The 21,236-nt window shown below is 37.4% G+C and overlaps 1 protein-coding gene across 2 annotated transcripts; it reads left to right on the top strand.

Moving 5' to 3' along the window:
• Positions 1-1,162: 1,162 nt before the first annotated feature.
• LOC144643440 (octopamine receptor beta-2R-like) lies at positions 1,163-15,197 on the top strand. Of its 2 annotated transcripts, none has more exons than XM_078502696.1 (2): positions 1,163-1,222; positions 13,265-15,197. In XM_078502696.1, the coding sequence occupies exon 2, from the start codon at positions 13,319-13,321 to the stop codon at positions 14,345-14,347; it is 1,029 nt and encodes a 342-aa protein (XP_078358822.1). In that variant the 5' UTR covers positions 1,163-1,222; positions 13,265-13,318; the 3' UTR covers positions 14,348-15,197. The 2 variants fall into 2 exon arrangements, with proteins under 2 accessions (XP_078358822.1, XP_078358821.1); XM_078502695.1 differs by lacking the exon at positions 1,163-1,222 and adding an exon at positions 12,008-12,086.
• The last annotated feature ends 6,039 nt before the right edge of the window (positions 15,198-21,236 follow it).

Consider the following 21,236-nt stretch of genomic DNA (forward strand, 5'->3'; position numbering starts at 1 on the left):
GACGTGCAATCGTCCCCAGAGAAATTGAAAACAATGCTTATGCAAAAATTTTGGGGGGTTATTTAAATAAAACAAGATGTATTATGGGATCGTGAAAAAAGCGAATGGTGCAATTTTGATAGGAGGTTTTGCCTGCAATCAAATGTCTCACTCATATCGAACATTTTTTCATATCGAAAGTAGCCTGGCAACGGAACCGCCTTTTACTGCTTCAGGCTGGTTCGGCATTTTACCGAAGCGGCTGTATTCGCAGGTTAAGTGTAAAGTTCTTGTGTGGATTCTTAATAACTTGAACAGTAATTCTGTTGTTAGCTGACGCTATTATACACATGTATCTCATTCCCCCTGTCCACATTGTTTCATTACTACACACCACGTACGGGGGCACTGTAATAATATCAGCCCATACAGACATTCTCTCGAGATTTCTGTACAACCTTTTATAGAAGCCATTGAGCTCTCTTTCTCTCTCTTTACCTCCTTCACTCCCTAGGGGCTCTCCACTGAACTCTATTTGGCAAAATTTTCTTAGCCTCTAGCCAAGACAGCTCATGATCAACTGCAATTAATTTTGACTTTGACTTCGCTGAGATGGAGTGCGACTGTTTTACCAAGAGAGGTTCATCATCCTCTCTTGGTTTTACGGATGTGTGGATGTGCATCGATGAAAATGTTGATCGTATCCAGGATCTTCTCTTCTTCGTGGAACTGAGTGACAGAGAAGATCCTGGAGACGAAATTAGAAGTTGGATCTGATAGCACAGCAAGAAAATTGACAGCTGTCATCTAAGTCACTAACAGATTTATTTCCTGCGATTTTAGTAAAGTTGATAAAAACACAAAGCACGGTAGTAATCAACTTGAAACTTGACAATAGTCTTAATCCATGGTACCAAAAATTCGTCAAACACCTGGTGAACTGCACCGTGATAACCTTAAAAAAATTAGAAGTAGGAAATAGGGAGAAAAATTGCAATTATTTTCGTTCCGGCGAAAAAATGAAAAAAACAAAAAACAGTTGTAATAGATGTCGGCCTAATTTGCAGCAAGGAAATGAAAACCACTCATGTCGACCACTCGTCATTGGTCGTGTCAAGCAATATTTGCTAATCTCAAAGTGACCACTTAACCGTTCGATGTAGCTGCTATCATCTGTACGATTTACCACCTTAAGTGGACAGATTTCACTAACTTTCGCTCTCAAGCGTCCGCGGCGATTCAGGTAAGAGTTTTGTGAATTTATTTGATGTATGTTCCGAAAGATGTCATATGTACCAAGTATAGTTATTTTCCCACTCATTTTAGCCCAGCTAAGTGATGTTTCATTTTGATAGCTAGAATATTATGCTCGACGCTTTGTAAAAACTCTTACTCCTCAAGAGCAATTCACTTAACGGAGCTTGCAAGAATAGCAATCTACTCTTATATTTTCTCTTCTTAACTGAATTCGTAATTTTTTTCGATTATTCTAGTTCGTTGCACAGTGACACTTTTAAAATACTCTCCTTTTACCGCCGTTACTCCGTTTTCTAGGCTGAATCTACAATTTTTCTGCACGGTATAAGAAAGTTTGTTTATAGCTTTGTTTACTTGATTTTTAGACACAACATGAAACGCATAGACATTGATAACATGGTTTTCAATTTTATCCAACTGATTTAGAGTTTAAAGTAACAACAGGATCTGAAAGTCAATTCAGAAACAGTCCCATATTACCTGAAAGAGCAGTTTATAAAATCAAACGTCCTTTTAAAACAGCAAGGTTCTGCTAGATGTTTTTAAGGAGGCTTCACTTAGTCAAGTATATATAGAGATAGCTTTTCTTCGAAATCAAAGCAAAACACGAAAGGTTAGAAGAAAGTGTTTGCATAAGCACAAAACTTCCATATGCAAAACTTCTTTGAAAAAGATCTCATCAAAATCAGGAAATTTGCATTATCGTGGGAGAAAAACCACATGCTTCCCCTTTTCAAGATAAACATTATCGAGTTTCACTTGTAAGACATAAAATGTCTTGAAATAAGTCAGTTTGCATATTGGTCTTAATCTTGGTAACAATAAAAGCAACCTTCGAACAACAGCAAAGAGAAAAAAAAAAGACTGGAATTTTATTAGTGAGTTCGGAACTCTGTTTAATGTATAATGACGAAACGTGGAGAAACAAGAAGTTTATTTACAGAGATGTGCAGATTGCGCTTCACTTTGGCAAAGTATTTAAAGAAGGCTGAGTTTGAATGCAAGTAAGAAGCTTTTTTTTCTTGTGACGTTCTCGGTATTTTTCTGAACACAAAGCAGCGTTTTTGACATATTTTATTCGTACGTCATCAGCCAAGGGTAAGGGGCAAATTATCTTAATCAGTTTTGATCCGGCACAGTGTTTAAGAACGAATCACGAATCAGCCAACAAAATTGAAAATTCCCTCCCTCTCATTTTGAAAAGAGTGTTTATTAAAAAGCGTTTGCCCCTTGTTTGCCCCTTAACTCCGGCTATTTTTCGTCAAATTATTGGACACCTTGTGAGTCTCTCTCTCATTCCTCGTGCTCCAAGTCTCCAATAACAAAGTGTCCGATAACGTCTGCGTGCCGTGCATTTGATTGGGTTTCTTCTTATGATTGAATTTTCCTTATAACATTTAATTGGGTTTATTTTCAGCTTATGATTAATTTTTTTATTTAGTTGTATTCCCAAAACGCTTTCACAAATGATGGCTAATTTTGCATGATAAATGTGATAAATTGAGGATTTGCTTTGTTGAAACTTTTTACTCGAATTTTTTTAATCAATATGATTAATGGTGTCATCGAAATCATTCTGGCATCGTACTCGTAAGTAAACCAATCAATCTCCCACGGGTCGCTGTATAATCGTTTAATTTGGTTTTCATACGATTAAAAACCGGATTGGACTCCACCCGGTTCCTCATTATTTACCATATGGTAATCGGATATTTAATAATTTCCGAATTTTTTCTTTCTGAAATATCCTCAGGATGAAAAATTTTATTTTTTTTACTGCAAGTAAAGTTACTGATTGAATTTTAAGGAAATTCTATGTTCTATGAAGTCGTGGGCAGAAGCGTTTTCTGTTTCCCCCACAACTAGGAATCAAGTAAAAGTCGGCGGAAAACGATAATATGTGTGGTGGGAGTAAAACATGCACATTTTTTTATCAGGAAAAGTAATCCTGACATTTAAAGATTGAAATCAAATTTCCTCAAGCTATAAATCAGTGATCTCATTTATACTGATATGTATTGTGCACAGCATTCATGCATCAGCGTTTTGCTCCAATACATAACACCTCATTGGACTTAAAGACTTATCAATTTTCCTTTAAAATATATTCATATGATTAGAAATGTTTTTATCTCGTGATATGTACATAAATGATTTGACGACAGCAAATTATGGTCTGCGCTTGAGTGGTTGAAGTGGAGTAGATATTTATCGTGTGAAAGATGTTTTAGGCTGCAACGACGCTAAAAATAGTTTCGTCGGAGACAGCCGCTTCTTGACTGAAAATTTAGCCCTAGTTTTTCAAGTTCTCGTTTTGTTTTTGATTTACTGCAATCGTTGTGTTTTCTGCCTTTGGCAGGAAAAATATATTACTATACTAAGAACACAATGACAGCTCCTTTTAAACAAATCAACCGTTTCGTGCAAATAAATAGAGTATATTACATGGTTGCGCGGAGATATGAAATTTATCTTCTCGTGTTCAAATCGATATCCCACTCGTTCGCGCTCCAAGCAACCATGTAATATTCTGTTTATTATATAAACCTACTAATTACGATGTTTTTGACGATTTTCCGAAGATTGCCGACCATTTTCCGAAGATTTCCAAAGATTTGCAAAATGTTGTCCGAAGGTCGTACGAATGTTTACAAACATTTTCCGAACTTTTCCGAAATTTCCGAAGATATCCGAAGATTGCCGAAGATTGCCGAGAAAGATCCGAAGAAGTTTCGACTTGATATTGATTTACTTTGGCTCATTCAGCATTGAAACAGGGCAAACTTGTCAGAAAATGTTTCGAAATCGATATCTTCACATGTGAAAATAACATGTTATTTTCACGTGTGAAAATATGATTTTTTCGCGCGAAAGATTTCCTGGTATTTCACTGATGTTTATATAATAAAACGATCTGCGACATTTCGATGAAATAATTGCGTTGTTTTATTTAGTTCTCACTGTTTGGCAGAGAACAAAAAAAATAGTTTCGTCGGAGACAGCCGCTTCTTGACTGAAAATTTAGCCCTAGTTTTTCAAGTTCTCGTTTTTTTATGATCTACTGCAATTAATCGTTGTGTTTTCTGCCTTTGGCAGAAAAAATATATTACTATACTAAGAACATAATGACAGCTCCTTTTAAACAGATCAAACGTTTTGTTCAAATAAAACAAATTGCTGATATTTTGATGAAATCGCGTTGTTTTATTTAGTTCTCACTGTTTGGCAGAAAAGAAACCCAGTGCATACTGTGCATTCGTTTTGATTTGTAGGTAAGGCGGTACTGTACGAGCTTTGTGACTCCAAACCAAAAGGAAACCTAAATACGTTCATAATTTTCTTCTAAGATCATTTTGAAAATCCCTATTTAAACTAAATGCTAGTCAATCTTCAAGCACTTACGTCACATTCAGAATAAGAAAATTGGTCAACATGACCAAGTTTGACCCAGTATCTTCCGGGCAAATATATATGCGAGTTGTACCAGTCCTTTCAAATTTCGTGCTAAAACTTGAAAAACAAAAAGATACATTTGCTTTCCATGATATTTCCTTTGAGTTAAAATAACTATTTTAAGGCTAAAAATATTAAAAGGCTTAAAAAAGAAAAACCTGAACGTTTAATTAAGTCATCTGAATTGTTGAAAAAACCCTGAATATTGACTTCATTTAAGAGTGTATCCATAAGAGGACCAGGCAACAGGTGATACAGCTCATATCACCGATTTCGCCCAAACTTAGCATAAATGTTGGGTATGGTGAGCTATTTACTGTGATAAAACATCAGCTCAAAATATTTTATTCCCTTCAAGTTATGGCACCTTTTGCAAAAATGGCCATTTTTCACTAATTTATGCATATTTAATTAGCTGACTTTGATTGACCAGTTCCACAAGAAAAAAAGACTTCTGAAAATAAAATTCACTGCATTATATTCTGTGGTTATTAGGCTTTAAGTACAATAATTCACTTCAACCGTCTGATTTGATTTCTTCTCCTCAAACGGTCTTTTGGAAGGTACACATTTCGTACTGTTGGAAATAGCCTTTAACTAGTGCCCAATATCTCCCATGAGCAACAACTTATATACATTATTCTTACATGGGTAATAAAATCCATCATTAAACTTCACAAAAATGCCACAAAATGTCTGGGGACTTCAATATTTTATTAGTATTGAGGAACTAAACACACGTGACTTAACGATTTCTTGCTATTTCATCAAAATTCACCGAAACACAAAAGCCATTTATTTGCCTCAATTTGGCACAAAATCGGTACGAAATAGCTAATCAAGCATAAATTTATAGATAACAATCAAAATATTGGCGAAGATTGGCAGTTAGGGCATTTTTCGGAGCGTTTTCAGAGCCATATAATTCGGCAATGTTGTGATAGTAAATGTAAAAATAGCAGCGAAAGATTTTCTTCAAAAGCTCGCTCAATTCAACATTTAGGCACATCAAAGTTAAGAAACAAGAAAGTAATACTACATACATGCCACTTATCGACACACAGATGCTTTCTTTTGAAGAATTTGTTCTTCCTCGCTGCACTTCGATCCTTCGATCGATCTCAATTGACATGTACTGTTGCTTTGAGGCGCGATGAACTTAGCCAATACATCGTGGTTCATTCTTCGTGAAAGGTGCAAACAGGTTGTCAATAAAGTCATTCAAAGAGCTGTTTAAAGTTCACGGAAGGACACTTGTCTCAGCCAGTTTGAATGAAATAAATTTAACTGGAAAATAAACAGCCGCCATGTTGTATTTGTACCTTTGAGCCTGCCGTTTCAGTCAGCGGTAAAGCCGTACACTTGGGCAAGTACGTAGTGTAGTCATCATATAGTTGTTTGACTAAATCCTATATTGGGATATTCATAGAGGGGATACATAGCCTAGCCCTACACAGCTATACACGCCTATACATAGCCCAACACAGCTATACACAGCTATACACACGCGTGTTCATTTGCTTTTCCTCCGCAAATGTTTTTTTTCGTCGGAATAAGTAGCGGATGATGTTTTCTACCCTCTGAACAACCGGGGTTGATCTTAGCCTTATAAGTAACCTGAAATCATACCCTCCCTCCCTAATACTCTCGCTTTCGTAAAAAAGCCTGATCGCAGGTTACCTTATAAGTAGTGTGCGTTTCTTGTAAAAGTGAGAATTTTTTTCAACTTCTCCATTGAATTTTTTTGATAAATAGTTGAAGAGAAATACACTGGATGCAGTGTAATGTATGCGATGCAATCGGTTTTGATGCTCTGAAATTGAGCTCTGAAATGTCGGAAACCATTAAGTAATCAGAGCAGGTTTTTCCATCTTATATCAGGTTAAAACTAGTATGTTTATTGTTTTTTTTTTTGTTGTTTCTGTCTTTTTTTGGGAGGTGGGGGAGGGGGTGAATATGGACATTCGAAGAAATGGCGGTCAGGTTGTCAGCCTGGCCTGTGTACATCTATTCCTTCTGTTCAAATCGTCTATATTATATTACACTTTGGCAGCTAGGGGACTTAATTTGTACCCACTCTCTTTTTCGGGATCCCACAAAGTTCTCCATCTGTCCATTTACCGATAAACGTCATTACTACAGTTTTATTAATTTGTTTTAGAAAAGGGCTTTTATGGGGACAATTTTTTCCTCCTGAATGCCCACATTGCAAGTGACGAATTGCGGCTTCAAATGATAATTTTCTTCATCACCGACTCAATTTAAGTGGCTATGTGAGTTACAAAGACGCGAATGCAGACTTTTAAACCCCGCATTAAAACTAAACAAATTTATTGCAAGGCTAGGACTACGCAAGACGGCAAAACTTATTAGCTAATGTTTCAACCAGCACAGGTAGTCTTCTGTCTTCTTCAAGGTCAACGCGAGGGAAACCCGTTTTATTCTTTGTTGTCAAGTTCTCTCCCTACTTTCAGTAGAATGATTCATCCGATCTGAGATTATTAAACACTAAATTTTCGGTGGCCTCTGTCCACCTTCATCAGAGTATTGAAAATGAGTTCGTTAAAATATTAGCGCGCGCTAGGCATGTTTGAATACGCCATCCAATCTTTAATTCCTTAACAATGGAGTGTAAGCGCGCGGAAGAGGTTTCCTTTCGTTAACTGCGTTGGAATCCACCGTAGAGTGCCACGACTCTAGGAACAGTCTCTTGGTGTAACTTGAGATTCCTCGTTCAAGGATCGTGGCATTTCTTGGGTGGATGTCATGCTCGGTTGATTCCGCGTGTTGTTTAATTGCAGACTCTCCATTACAAGCGCGGCCGGGATCGTGCTCAGCTCCGCGTGAGCTCCAAGAGCGCTTACTTTCTCCAATGTAAGTAAACACGCAGTCATTGCATCTGACCTTATAGACGATTCCTCTTCTTTGGTGGTCTTGAGGCCGATCTTTTGGTTTCTTAAAAATCTGGCTAAGCGTTTGGCATGGTTTGAAAGCCGTGCGGATGTTGAACTTTCTAAGCACGCGACCAACCCTGTCCGAGGCACCGCGTACGTACGGTATGCTGGCAAAGTTCGCAGGTCTTTCTTGCGTACGTTCAGGCCGAGAGTTGACTGTAAGGCACTTCTGCAAAAGCCTGTCTGGGTACCCATTTGCCCTTAGGTCTTTAGCCACACGTTTCGTCTCTGCGCTTTTGAGGCTTTCATTCGATGGTAAATTGGTAGCTCTGTTGAGTAGCGTTCTCACCACTGCTTCTTTGTGCTGGAGGGAATTGTGTGAATTGTAGTCGAGGTACTTGTTGGTGTGTGTTTTCTTTCTGAAGACATTTACCTCTAGCGAGCCGCCACTGAGAGCTGTTACCCGTGTGTCAAGGAAAGATATGCTTTGACCTTTCTCATTCTGGCTTGCGCGCTCAATGGTAAACTGGATGTTTGGATCAATGGTGTTGAGGTGCTAATGAAAGATATCCACATCTCTACATTCACACCTTTATAGATATATGTATATATTTGCTGCGCCATATAGACTACGTCGCTAAAGGCATTTCGTACGTGAATACTTTTGTTCAGTTCAGCACAGACGCTCCCCCAACTAAAGCACTTGCGCAAGAAACGATTACAAAACCTACCTGGCTATCCACCGTATAGTGATTTATCCCGTGGTAAACGTTATTCTTCAATTTTGCTGAGTTATTCATTTTTTCCCATTTATGCCCCGGGGGTAGAGGAATTTGGTCAAAAAATGTAATCGTTATGCGCGGTATTAATCACTATTTCCGCCAGAGGAGGGGAATTTGAACAAGCAATAAAAAAATACAAATGTCTGGAAAGTAACTGGGAGACGTCGACATTTTGATTTGTTTAACTGTGTAGCGTCTTTTATGCTAAAAATAATTATTATGTTCCAAAATGACGCTAAATGGCGGTATAAAACTGCTCCAACGTTTCGGCAATACTGCCTTCTTCAGGGTGCCACCCCCAAAAAGGCAGTATTGAAGAGACGTCGGAGCAGTTTTATACCGCCATTTAGCGTCATTTTGGAACATAAACAATTATTTTGATTTGGTTGCCGTGCATGCCGACCGTTGAACAGAAAAATCAAGAACTCTGTTTCGGTGAAAGTCAAATGGAACAGTATTTTTTCTGGAAAATCTCTTCGGAGATTGACGGAACGTCAGAAATTTTCTTACCATTTGTAAGGTTTCCCAGTTCTAGTCTCCCATCCTTCAGGTCTCCCACCGATAGGGGAACGGAAAGAAATAACAGGAAACTGAGCTACAAATGGTAAGCGACATCTATTTCGGTTAGCTTGCTAATTTTGGAAAGAAGCCTTTCCATTTTTTCAGTGGTCATTTCAACCGGTTCTCTCCAACAAATGGTAAGCACCCTAGAGTTCGTTCAGCATCACATTGCGGTAAACACGTCAAGCTGTAGCGGAGGAAATTGTTTTCCCTACGACAATTTGAAAATATTCTCATTTTCATCACAAACGCATCCAACGAACACTCGCGGAGAAAGAAAGAAAATGATTGCGCGTGTGGTCACGCGTGATGGACGCGTGATGCCCAGTGAACGGCCGTACCGCTGACTGAAACGGCAGGCTCAAAGGTACAAATACAACATGGCGGCTGTTTATTTTCCAGTTAAATTTATTTCATTCAAACTGGCTGAGACAAGTGTCCTTCCGTGAACTTTAAACAGCTCTTTGAATGACTTTATTGACAACCTGTTTACACCTTTCACGAAGAATGAACCACGATGTATTGGCTAAGTTCATCGCGCCTCAAAGCAACAGTACATGTCAATTGAGATCGATCGAAGGATCGAAGTGCAGCGAGGAAGAACAAATTCTTCAAAAGAAAGCATCTGTGTGTCGATAAGTGGCATGTATGTAGTATTACTTTCTTGTTTCTTAACTTTGATGTGCCTAAATGTTGAATTGAGCGAGCTTTTGAAGAAAATCTTTCGCTGCTATTTTTACATTTACTATCACAACATTGCCGAATTATATGGCTCTGAAAACGCTCCGAAAAATGCCCTAACTGCCAATCTTCGCCAATATTTTGATTGTTATCTATAAATTTATGCTTGATTAGCTATTTCGTACCGATTTTGTGCCAAATTGAGGCAAATAAATGGCTTCTGTGTTTCGGTGAATTTTGATGAAATAGCAAGAAATCGTTAAGTCACGTGTGTTTAGTTCCTCAATACTAATAAAATATTGAAGTCCCCAGACATTTTGTGGCATTTTTGTGAAGTTTAATGATGGATTTCATTACCCATGTAAGAATAATGTATATAAGTTGTTGCTCATGGGAGATATTGGGCACTAGTTAAAGGCTATTTCCAACAGTACGAAATGTGTACCTTCCAAAAGACCGTTTGAGGGGAAGAAATCAAATTTGATGGTTAAAGTGAATTATTGTACTTAAAGCCTAATAACCACAGAATATAGTGCAGTGAATTTTATTTTCAGAGGTCTTTTTTTCTTGTGGAACTGGTCAATCAAAGTAAGCTAATTAAATATGCATAAATTAGTGAAAAATGGCCATTTTTGCAAAAGGTGCCATAACTTGAAGGGAATAAAATATTTTGAGTTGATGTTTTGCCACAGTAAATAGCTCACCATACCCAACATTTATGCTAAGTTTGGGCGAAATCGGTGATATGAGCTGTATCACCTGTTGCATGGTTCTGCCCTGTTCTCTTACGGGCACACTCTTAATTATTTTGACGCCTGTTCTTTCAAGCATCTTAGGCATATTATTACATTATTTTAGCAATGCCTTGTTATTTTGAGTTTCGTAAAACTAGAGAGAGGTTTGGGGTGTTGCAGGAATTAATAGCCATCTCGTGCGCTGTTGACTCACGTGCGGGAAAGCTATATCCTCGCTTATCGAAGCTTTGGAAATCAGTGAGTACAAGCGTAGCTAATGGGAAGTAGCAAATTTTCGTACGTGACCACTGAAGTGACTTTTGTTGGCTTTATTTAGCTCAATGACACTGACTTCTGTTCTTAATGATGTTTAGTTTTTTTGGGAAAAATACGAAATTAATCCTAATTGTTTTTGTGCGACGAATGTTTAGAATGTTTTCTTGGATTTGCGAACTCCAGATCTATTTTCTTCAATCACACACAGCAGAAAGAAATTCAATATTCGCCCAGTTACCCCGGGAAGATTGGACAAGTAGCTAGCAACTCAAAATAGTCAAGAAAATAAAAACGGTGACAAGTCCCAATACAGTTAAGAATGGTAAACAAACATATATGAATAGCAGGCTCGTGCCCACACTTCCGCCGCTATTGACTGACTGATCAAGTTTATCTAAATAAAGATAATTATTCCTTACAAAGCTTTCGATAATTTCCAAAACATTTATAAGGGCTTAAGGAATAAGAAGGTAGAAATTGAAACGAAATGGACCAAATTTAAGTAAAGCACTTGGCTAACATTTAAGAAACGAGTTTCAAAATGTTAAGACGTGCGTCATAATATTGAGAATAATAATTTTGAAATTAACATTCGGTACTTAATTAGCCATTGAGTTAATTTTTAGCGGAAGACTTTATCCCGGAGCTTTCAGATTATCCTCTAATCTTTCCTGAAAAAATATTTTTGAATAGTAACCAATACTGGAAGTCTTTCACCGTTCTTGGGTGGATAAAAAGTTCGCCTAAAAGAAATGAGAAATTGTTATTATCATCGAAGATGTAGTATGCAAAAAGGGTATGGACTTTTAGTAATTCCAACTTTTCAAATAAACAAAAGCTTACAATTGTGCTAAAAACATCAATGACAGCCATTTTATTGACTTTTTGCTAACTTTGTCACCTGCGCGATGTCCCACCCCCATTTTGCTTTGAAAAACCGAAGAGACATTAGCATCAGATATAGTTTGGAAAGGCGTATTTCCTAATTGGCCGCGCCTCATTTGCATACGTTGAGTCGAATTTAATACAGGTATACTGAACGTTTTGTGTGATCCATATCATAGATTGCATGTTATTAGCTTTTGTTCGCTTGGCCCGATCTAGATAAGTCGTGACCAGCATACTTATCAGACACGTTTTGACAAAAGTGTAAAAGACTAATTACACTTTTCTTTGAAGACGTTTACGTCGAAGCTTATATTTATCGCGATGGGGTTCGATGATATTGCCTTAACACCGCAGGAAGTCAAATTCTATTTGCTGCATCAAGTAAGTAGTTTTGTTTCGTTTTAGCCCACACCACGAATCAGAAAACAGCAACAGCAGGAAGTGTTTTTAAATAGGAAAATTTACAAACAGCTTCTGCTACCTGTATTGATCAGTTGTAACACGCAGAGCTAGGCTGGAAGTGTCATTGAAAAAATAAGTAGAACAGAAGTACTGGCTTAACCGTTTTAATTTCAGGAAAGGTAAGCTAAATTCCGTATATACTTTTGATCCTAATGCATGTAGTGCTACGATGAGCTTCAATGCATAGTGAGCCGGACTTGAAACGAAAGATTTTTGTAGGGTTTAAGTTCAGGGTTAAGCAAATGCATACTCGCTCGTTCGCTGTAGGGGTCTCTCGAAAAAATCTTATTTCTAGTACTTAATTTACAATTTGATTTTTACCTTGGTTTTCTTTACACGCAATGTTTTTCACAAGATGTCGCTTTTTAATTTTTATTTTCTCGATTTCTCAGTGAACGTGCTTAATCTAATGTTCCCACAGCAATTATCCGAAAGTGCTAAAACTCTGCACGTAAAATACAGACAGCTTATTTTAATTGCGTTCGAAACTAGCAGATATCTGTATAATACTGGTTAGAATTACCAATTCTGATTCTACCAATCGCCTCGACCTCTAAGCTAGCCTCAGAGGACTCAAGAAAGATAATGCATAATATTCTGCAGTGCTTGTTCGCACGATCGAATTTTGACTTTTAAAGGCTAATTTCAGGAAATTAATCGATGGAAGCCATGCAATTAATGAGCTCAAAATTAGACAAGTATTAGCAATTTCTGGTCATTTTCCGACAATAACTCACACTATACTGACGACAAAAAGCGACAGCTGAAGACGCTAATTCTCAAAATCAGACAAGCAACTTGCCACTTTCACCCTCCCCTCCCCGGCATACTGCTGCTTTTCAGCTGCTACTGATTATTACTGTCAGTGGAAGCTAAGAGACATTCAGTTTCATCGCTTGAGTTTATCTCACATTAATTTTCCTTTTAATTCCGCAGTAATCGGCATTTCTTTGACAAGCAGGGCGCATTTAGATCCTAAAGAAACTGCAAATGGAAAACGGCTCTTTCAGTTACTAAATCGAAGGAAGCCATGCAATTAATGAGCTTTAAATCAGACAAGGATTAGCAATTTTTTTGCCATTTTCCGACAATAACTCACACTAACGATGAAAAGCGACAGCTGAAGACGCTAATTCTCAAAGTCAGACAAGCAACATGGCACTTTTACCCCTCCCCTCCCCGGCATAACATCGCTTTTCAGCTGCTACTGATTATTACTGACAGTGGAAGTTAAGCGGAGACATTCAATTCCGTCGCTTGAGTTTATGTCACATTAATTTTCCTTTTAATTCCACAGTAATCGGTATTTCTTTGACAAGCACAGCGCATTTCGATCCTAAAGAAACTGCAAATGGAAAACAGCTCAGCACCCAACAAAACAACATTGGGAGGAGGAACTTCTGAGTTCGCTTCAAGAGTAGGCGTGTGGTACTGGGTACTAAGAGGTCTGATTGGTTTAACAATTTTGGCGGGAAACGGACCGGTCATTTACGTCATAATCACGTGCCACAGACTCCACAAAGCAGCTAATTGGTTTATTCTCTCACTGTCGCTGGCAGACATTTTTGTTGGGCTTTTCTTGATCCCTGTATCTACATCATGTGCTCTTTGGACGACTTGTAACTTCTCGGTCTTGTCGCTGAGTTTCGATCTACTGTTGTTCGTTTCCATCGCCAACATGTGCGCAATGACTGCTGACCGTTACATCTCCGTGGTGCAACCGCTGACCTATTTTCAAAACATGACAAACTCGCGCGTTTTTCTGTGGATTTTAGTGGCGTGGGTCATACCGATCATCTCTTCGCTCGTCCCATTCGCGTGGATATTTTCAAATTCGCCGGAAAAAAGAAAGAGGGCAACTACAATATACGGAACGTTGCAAATCATCATCTTTAATCTCTTCCCTTGTGTCGTAATGTTGCTTGTTTACGGCCACATTTTCGTCATTTCTCAAAAGCACGCGCGCCAGATACGCGCCGTAGTTAAAAACCAGCACTTGGCCCATCCAGACACGGCAGTTAATCCAAGCCGGATAAAACAAGAACGGTCTGCAACGAGAGTCTTTGGCCTGGTTGTGTTATTTTTCGTTTTATGCTGGATGCTTTCAGCGTATCGCCATTTCTGCCAGTATTTGTCACTTAAATGCCGCGATTCCTTTGAACTAGCGCTTATTTCTCGGCTTCTCATGGTGATTAACTCCGCTATCAACCCTTTCATCTATGCATTTCTAAAGGAAGATATAAAGAGAGAAGTGAAGAAGATGTTCTGTAGGCATAGACCCAGAACTGAGAGTTTCAACTCGCGCATTCCGTCTGTTGTACATAGCCACAGACAGCGAGGCGAACACTCTGACAATTTGTCAGTAGTCATCAATGCATGATAACTGTTAAAACACATGCAAGAAGACCAATACAGGGGAATATCGATATAACGAAGGGCCAAGGGACTGGCAAAATATTTTCGCTATGACGAGGTTTCGTTATATCGAGGTTCTTTTTTACATATTTTACTACAACTGGGGCGAAGGATATCGTTCGTTATATCGAGAACTTCGCTATATAGAGACTCGTTAAATCGAGGTTCTTTTTTACATATTTTATTACAACTGGGGCGAAGGATATCGTTCGTTATATCGAGAACTTCGCTCTATAGAGACTCGTTAAATCGAGGTTCTTTTTTACATATTTTATTACAACTGGGGCGAAGGATATCGTTCGTTATATCGAGAACTTCGCTATATAGAGGCTCGTTAAATCGAGGTTTTTTTACATATTTTACTACAACTGGGGCGAAGGATATCGTTCGTTATATCGAGAACTTCGCTATATAGAGGCTCGTTAAATCGAGGTTTTTTTACATATTTTACTACAACTGGGGCGAAGGATATCGTTCGTTATATCGAGAACTTCGCTATATAGAGGCTCGTTAAATCGAGGTTCCACTAACTGGAAAGTGTAGTCTCACTTCTATCGTATTGAATGCACACTAAATAAGAGTGAAGAAGACGAAGAAAAAAAGAAAACGTTCATCAGATATAGCAAACGTTGTAAATGAAATGGTAATATGTTGCGAAGAAAACGATGCGCTACCCAATGGGGAGAGAAAGCAGTAGCACTGGCCTACAAATGTCCCCCACAATATCACAATATTGTTCTTTTTTCTTTAATAAATCCTCCTCAGTCTTAACTATCTTTGTTCCTGTTAACTTTTATCGTGTTTTCTTTCATTTAATTAAGCAAATTATTGTTTTAAGGTTTTCTTTAATTCAAGTGTCATTTAAAAAATCGTCAAAAAAAAAAAAAACATCGTACAATGCTTAACATCGTACAATGCTTCTTCGAACTAGTAATAGGTAGTTCTTTCGTATAGCCTGCCTTATATTTATATTAACTGTATCATATGTATATAACCATTTTATTGTAGCCCCTTGAACTAACAAAACAAATGCCAGTTTTAATTTTTCAGTGAGCGATTACTGCCGTTTATCTTCAGGACTTCATATGTTATTCTTACTAATTTCACGGTGTGTATTTAATTTCGCGAAAATTCGGGAGCTGAATTTCGCAAGTACTAATTTTCGCGATTGCGATAAAAATTAGAGCAAAAGTGTATTAAATTTCGCGATTTTGTCAGTGTTTTATGCCTTAGTTCTCAAAGACTACGAAACTACTGGAAAATACAAAAGTCTGGCTCAATGTAACTACAAGGAGCCTGCAAACGGAAACTTTGGTGAATATACTAAAGAGGTTTTGGCCGATTTATTAGCTGAAGAGAGGAAGGGTGCTAGTCGAAAACAAGACGGAAAGATACTTTCCAGGGTAGATATTTGCATTTCCAAAAATTTAAAATTTTTATTGTCTTGATATATAATGTGGTATTAATTTTCGCGTTTTTAAATTTCGCGCAATGTTTTCTTCGCGCGTATTAAATTTCGCGATAATTTTGAAATCGTAGGGAGGTAGTTCTATCGCAGCCTATCTTATATTTGTATTAATTCTATCATATGTATATAACCATTTTATTGTAGCGCTTGTACTAATAGAAAATTGTTGAACTAACAGAAAATTGTAATTGTTCAGTAAGCGATAACCGCCGTTTATCTTCAGGGTTTCATAGATTAAATACGGTTAATATAATTCTCGCTTAGGGTTAAAAAGTGTTTTTCATTCTTGAAGATGCCTTCAATTTTATTTGTAAAATCTGTAAAATTTAATACTTAGTTTTATTATACACCCGCTATTTATTAAGTACTTTTATAGCCATGTATATAGCTTCTTACTGGCCTTGACATGCAACCTGAAATTAAAACAATAAAGGTGAATTTGCTTCAGTGGCTTTTCTCAAGGTCTTTCTAATTTAAAGGGACCACTGTCACCAGTTACACTTCAAAAACTCAAGGGCCTAAAGACATATGGAACTACGAATAGTGGTCCAATTTTGTTAAAAATCATCTTGCAAGTCTACTGAATCGATAAACAAGTGACGTTATTGTGATGCCATCATGAACTTTAGATCTCAACTTGAAAAAGTCAGGCTTATTTTTTCAAGTTTTGTCCTTATGGAGTGGAAAAATACCTAAAAATTATTATGGCTCCCTTCTTCTTTCAACAACAATTTATTTTATATCTCCATCTTAATGTACCAGGTGCATTTCATGTACGAGAAGACCTATTCGCCAATTTGAGTACTTTTTACCGAAAAGCGTTAAAATCCCCGTGACAGTGTCCTTTTAATTTATGCTCGTGAATAGTTCTCGGTTTCAAAATTTGGATAACTCGCGAACAGAAGTCCGGCTTAACTAAGTTAAGTTAGGGCCATCTATTTATATAAACTACCATGCAATTTTCTTTCTGTTATACTGGACCTTCAGAAGAACAGTTAAAGAAATGTTGCAATTTTTTATTATTTAGCCGGCTGTCGTTCCGTCTACAAAGCGTTTGACTGAATGGGTTAAGTATTTCTCTGTCCGACCCGTGTGTTGCTACAATATCTGTATCATTACTGCTACCTGAACTCTTAACAATAGCAATGAATTCGCCGATATTTCACATGGGAGATTGTGAACTCGATACCTGCATCCAAAACTGTCATCTGCGTTAAAGTTACAAAAGCCAATTTTAGTTCTTCCTAGTCTCGTTCCCACGACTACAAGTAACAGCTGAGTTTATAGACAGGTACCTAATTGTGTAAAACAATGCCAATACATTTCTCACAACTTAAAACTCCTGTAATTTCTTAAGGGCCTTTAATTTTACTATATTTAACCCGTATTTGCAAGTAAATGATTAAATAGCCGCGTTCTTAAGTTTAAAATTAGGACAATAGCCGAAAAGTATATTATTCGAACAGCTACATGTAATGCAGCGAATTCTTTTTTTTTTTTTTTCTTTTCGTTTTCGGTGAGGCCTCTTAATCTTTCGCTTCGCGTGAATTCATTATACTTGATACACAATAGACGATCAAGTTCTTATTGTTTAAACGCCAATAATTTCTTAAGGACCTGTTCTATGTTTAACCTGTATTCACGAATTCAAGTGTCCGAATAATCTCGCCTATAAGATCCAAATAAGTATAACAGTCGAAAAGCATCAATTTTCAACTTACCCGAGCTATGAGGGGAAAGTTTCGTTTTTTGTACAGCAAAGCTTTTTGAAGCCTTTTTTGAGCTCTCGTTTTAGAGATTCGTGATGTTATAAGCAATGAACCATTTCAATGTATAATTTGCGTGAAGTAGTTTGTTTAAGATAAAGACAAACAATGAACAGAATGGTGAACCTGCACTCTGAAAATTTGGCTGATACTTCTAATAACAGCAATTTTATGACTTTTATTTGATTGTAAACTTGAGGGCTAAACTTGTATCTTATTCTAACTTTGTTCTAACCTCCATCTTGGAATATTACGGATTATAGACCACTATGTTATGTAATAGGTAGAAAAATTTATCTATTTGTCATAAATTTCTTCATTTATTTAATAATTTAAGACACGTTCATTCTGGTCCAGCAGATACGCCGTATATGAGAAAAAATACTGCTATATACCTTATTATAGGAAATTAACGCGTCATGAAATTAACGCGAATTTCAAATTTTCGCGTTAATTTAAGTCGCGTTAATTTTTGTTAACGTTAATTTCCGCGCCGTTAATTAAGTGGAGCGTTAATTTCCATGACGTTAATTTCCATTATTTTGGCCCCAATTTTTCGTTACAGTCCAGATGTTCTTGACGCCAAGGAAAAAGCATAATTTTATCTGCCACTATCATCGATACTGCGAAGAACGCTCAAAGTGGGAAAAGTACCACGAACATTGTTTTCGTTTAAGATTATACGCCTACAAGTGTTCAAAAAAACTTGTTCCTGTTGTGTACGTCGCGTTAATTTCCTTCATTTTGAAATGTTACCCCCTCTTTCGCGTTAATTTCCTTTATCGGGAAGTAATTTTTCCTTCAATTCGCGTTAATTTAAGTCGCGTTAATTTCAAATACCTTAATTAACACAAGTGTTAATTTCCTATAATAAGGTATCTACTTCTTTTTATACCATGCCATAGAAAATACAGCCAATCAGAATACAGGAAAGCCGTTGTATATTCGACGGTATTCAACCCAACCTTCCCATCGTGCGCTGCGATCTTATTCTCGATGAAATTTAGTGAGCGTATTTTCTATGACATGGTATAAAATAGTTACACAACACTTTCTCGTGGTATACTATGGAATATCCCACTTGTCACTTGCATTTTCTTCGTATACACACTCGCCTAAAGGCTCGTGTGTATACCGAGAAAATACAAGTGACTCGTGGGATATTCCATAGTATACCACTCGAAAGCGTTGCATAACTAGTATTTATACCACGCCATAGAAAATACAGCCAATCAGAATACAGGAAAGCCGTTGTATATTCGACGGTATTCAACCCAACCTTCCCATCGTGCGCTGCGATCTTATTCTCGATGAAATTTAGTGAGCGTATTTTCTATGGCATGGTATAAAATAGTTACACAACATTTTCTCGTGGTATACTATGGAATATCCCACTTGTCACTTGTATTTTCTTCGTATACACACTCGCCTAAAGGCTCGTGTGTATACCGAGAAAATACAAGCGACTCGTGGGATATTCCATAGTATACCACTCGAAAGCGTTGCATAACTAGTATATATCTACTACTTTTTATGATAGTAACTTGTCGGTATCTCATTTCAGTTGACTCAGATCTGAACGATATACAACCGTGCTGACTAACGGTTTTTCTCTAATATTTGCACATTAATGGCGTTGCAGCTTGCATGAGTCATTGAATTTCCAGGTCCGTTTATATCAGTGTAGGACGTTTTAACGGAGTCTTAGGGCCTGTTTACATGATTCCGGAATGAAAGTCATTCCGGCTCATGTAAACAGGCCCTTAGTAATTTTATCCCAATAAAACACGAAGAAACCCAACCATTCCAACCAACCTTATACGGCTGATCCAAATTGAACACGATCCCAGAATTCGGCGCTAGAGTTTTCAAACCGACGAATTCAGTGCTTCGACGTTTCCGAGGATCAACAACACGGTCAAGCATAAGCAGAAAACAGGGCGGGAGAAGCCTTCATCCCGCCCTGGCATAAATGAGGGTCTCAATGGGATTGACCGTTAGCCGTAAAATGGCCAAATTTAGCCGTTGGCGTATTGGAAATTTTAACCGTTAGCCGTAAAATATGTTACTGTTTATCGTCATTAATAAACCAAACTAGTTCACTTCCTCGTCCCAGAATGGCCCTGAGACCAAATATTTTTAGTGGAATTATGTTACTTTAAAACAATAATTACTCTTCGTACCGTAAGGAAATATTAACTGTTAGCCGAAAAAAGCCAATTTTAAACGTAACCGTAAAAGCCACCACCCCATTGAGACCCTCATAAATGTATTCGCACGTGCGTTGAGTACAAGCACGTGCACAGGGCGACTCGACCGCGGTCAAACTGAACGACAGAAATATGCAAAAAATAAGAAAAGTACTGCAAAGATAAGGCTTTAATTTTCACAGTTCAAAGTTCGATACAGTACCGGTATCCTAAGGGTTTACTAAGTTTTTTGGAGCTTTACTAAAAAAGTTCTACGTGTTTGATAATAGTGATATACAGACTTGTCGGCGCCATTTAAACACACCCGTTTACCTGGGGAAATGGGATTATGGTTACACTCAGGAACTATTTTTTATCTATCCTTGCTCATACTAACACTTCAATATGAACAAAAAAACGCCGAAATGGAAAGAAAAGCTGCCTGAGCCGTTTGACCGCGATGACCAGGGCGACATACGTAAAGCGCTGAAGCCGCCGAAAGGCAAGATCGCCGCTCTTACTTGCGTTATTCTGGTTAATGCCGAGAACAATAAAACCCAACAATATTGTAAATGGCAAAAACAGCATGTTTTATTATACATGGCACGACTGTTCATCGAGATCAATGAAGGAAGGTTATATATCCTAACTGTGGGTTATAATATCTCACAAATAGATTTTTTTTTTGCAATATGCGATGGGGCGCGCAGTCCATAAAGACTCACAAAATTCACAAAAAATTATCCTTTTAATAATCAGCAATCGATAAATAAATATTACCCCTCTTTCGTTTAATAAAAAGAAATAATATTTGCCATGAAACACATTAACAGCCAAAATAAAATCTTCACAAAACACTGCAGTATGTTAACGCTAGCTGCCGAGACAGGTCATGCATGCTACATGAAAGAGGGGATGATAATATATCCTGTTGGTTAAAACTCTTGCTAAATTTGTTGTGTTGCACAAAGGATAAAAGTTTCGTTATAATTAAATTACTGATTTTGCTTTTCATATCACCCGTTGACATTTTTACTTGTTTGCTAGGAAAAAAAAAACAATGGAATCTTTGTAGATTAAATAAAAGCATGAAAAGTAATTTTAGAAGCCGTAATTTTAGCATCAACACCAAAGTGTGTTTGTATCCAATTTAAGTCAAAATTAGAACTGAACTTAAAACTCTTAATGATAAACACTATGCATTTGACTGTACGTTCGTCATTTCTTCTCAACTGAACTGGGAGCAAGCAAATATCAGAAAAAAAACTGCAAAGTTTTGTTGAGCAGTTGCCAAAAAAAAATTGAAAAAGACGGGAGTATAATACAATTGACTATCTTGGGCGCATCAATGTTTGTTTAAATTCTTACGTTCGTCAAATTGTACTGTGCAGCAAACAAATATATATAATTTTATATATAAATTGAATGCAG

The sequence above is a fragment of the Oculina patagonica genome, chromosome 2, assembly GCF_052425735.1.
Source record: "Oculina patagonica isolate OP01 chromosome 2, crgOcupat, whole genome shotgun sequence".
Classification (NCBI taxonomy): domain Eukaryota; kingdom Metazoa; phylum Cnidaria; class Anthozoa; order Scleractinia; family Oculinidae; genus Oculina; species Oculina patagonica.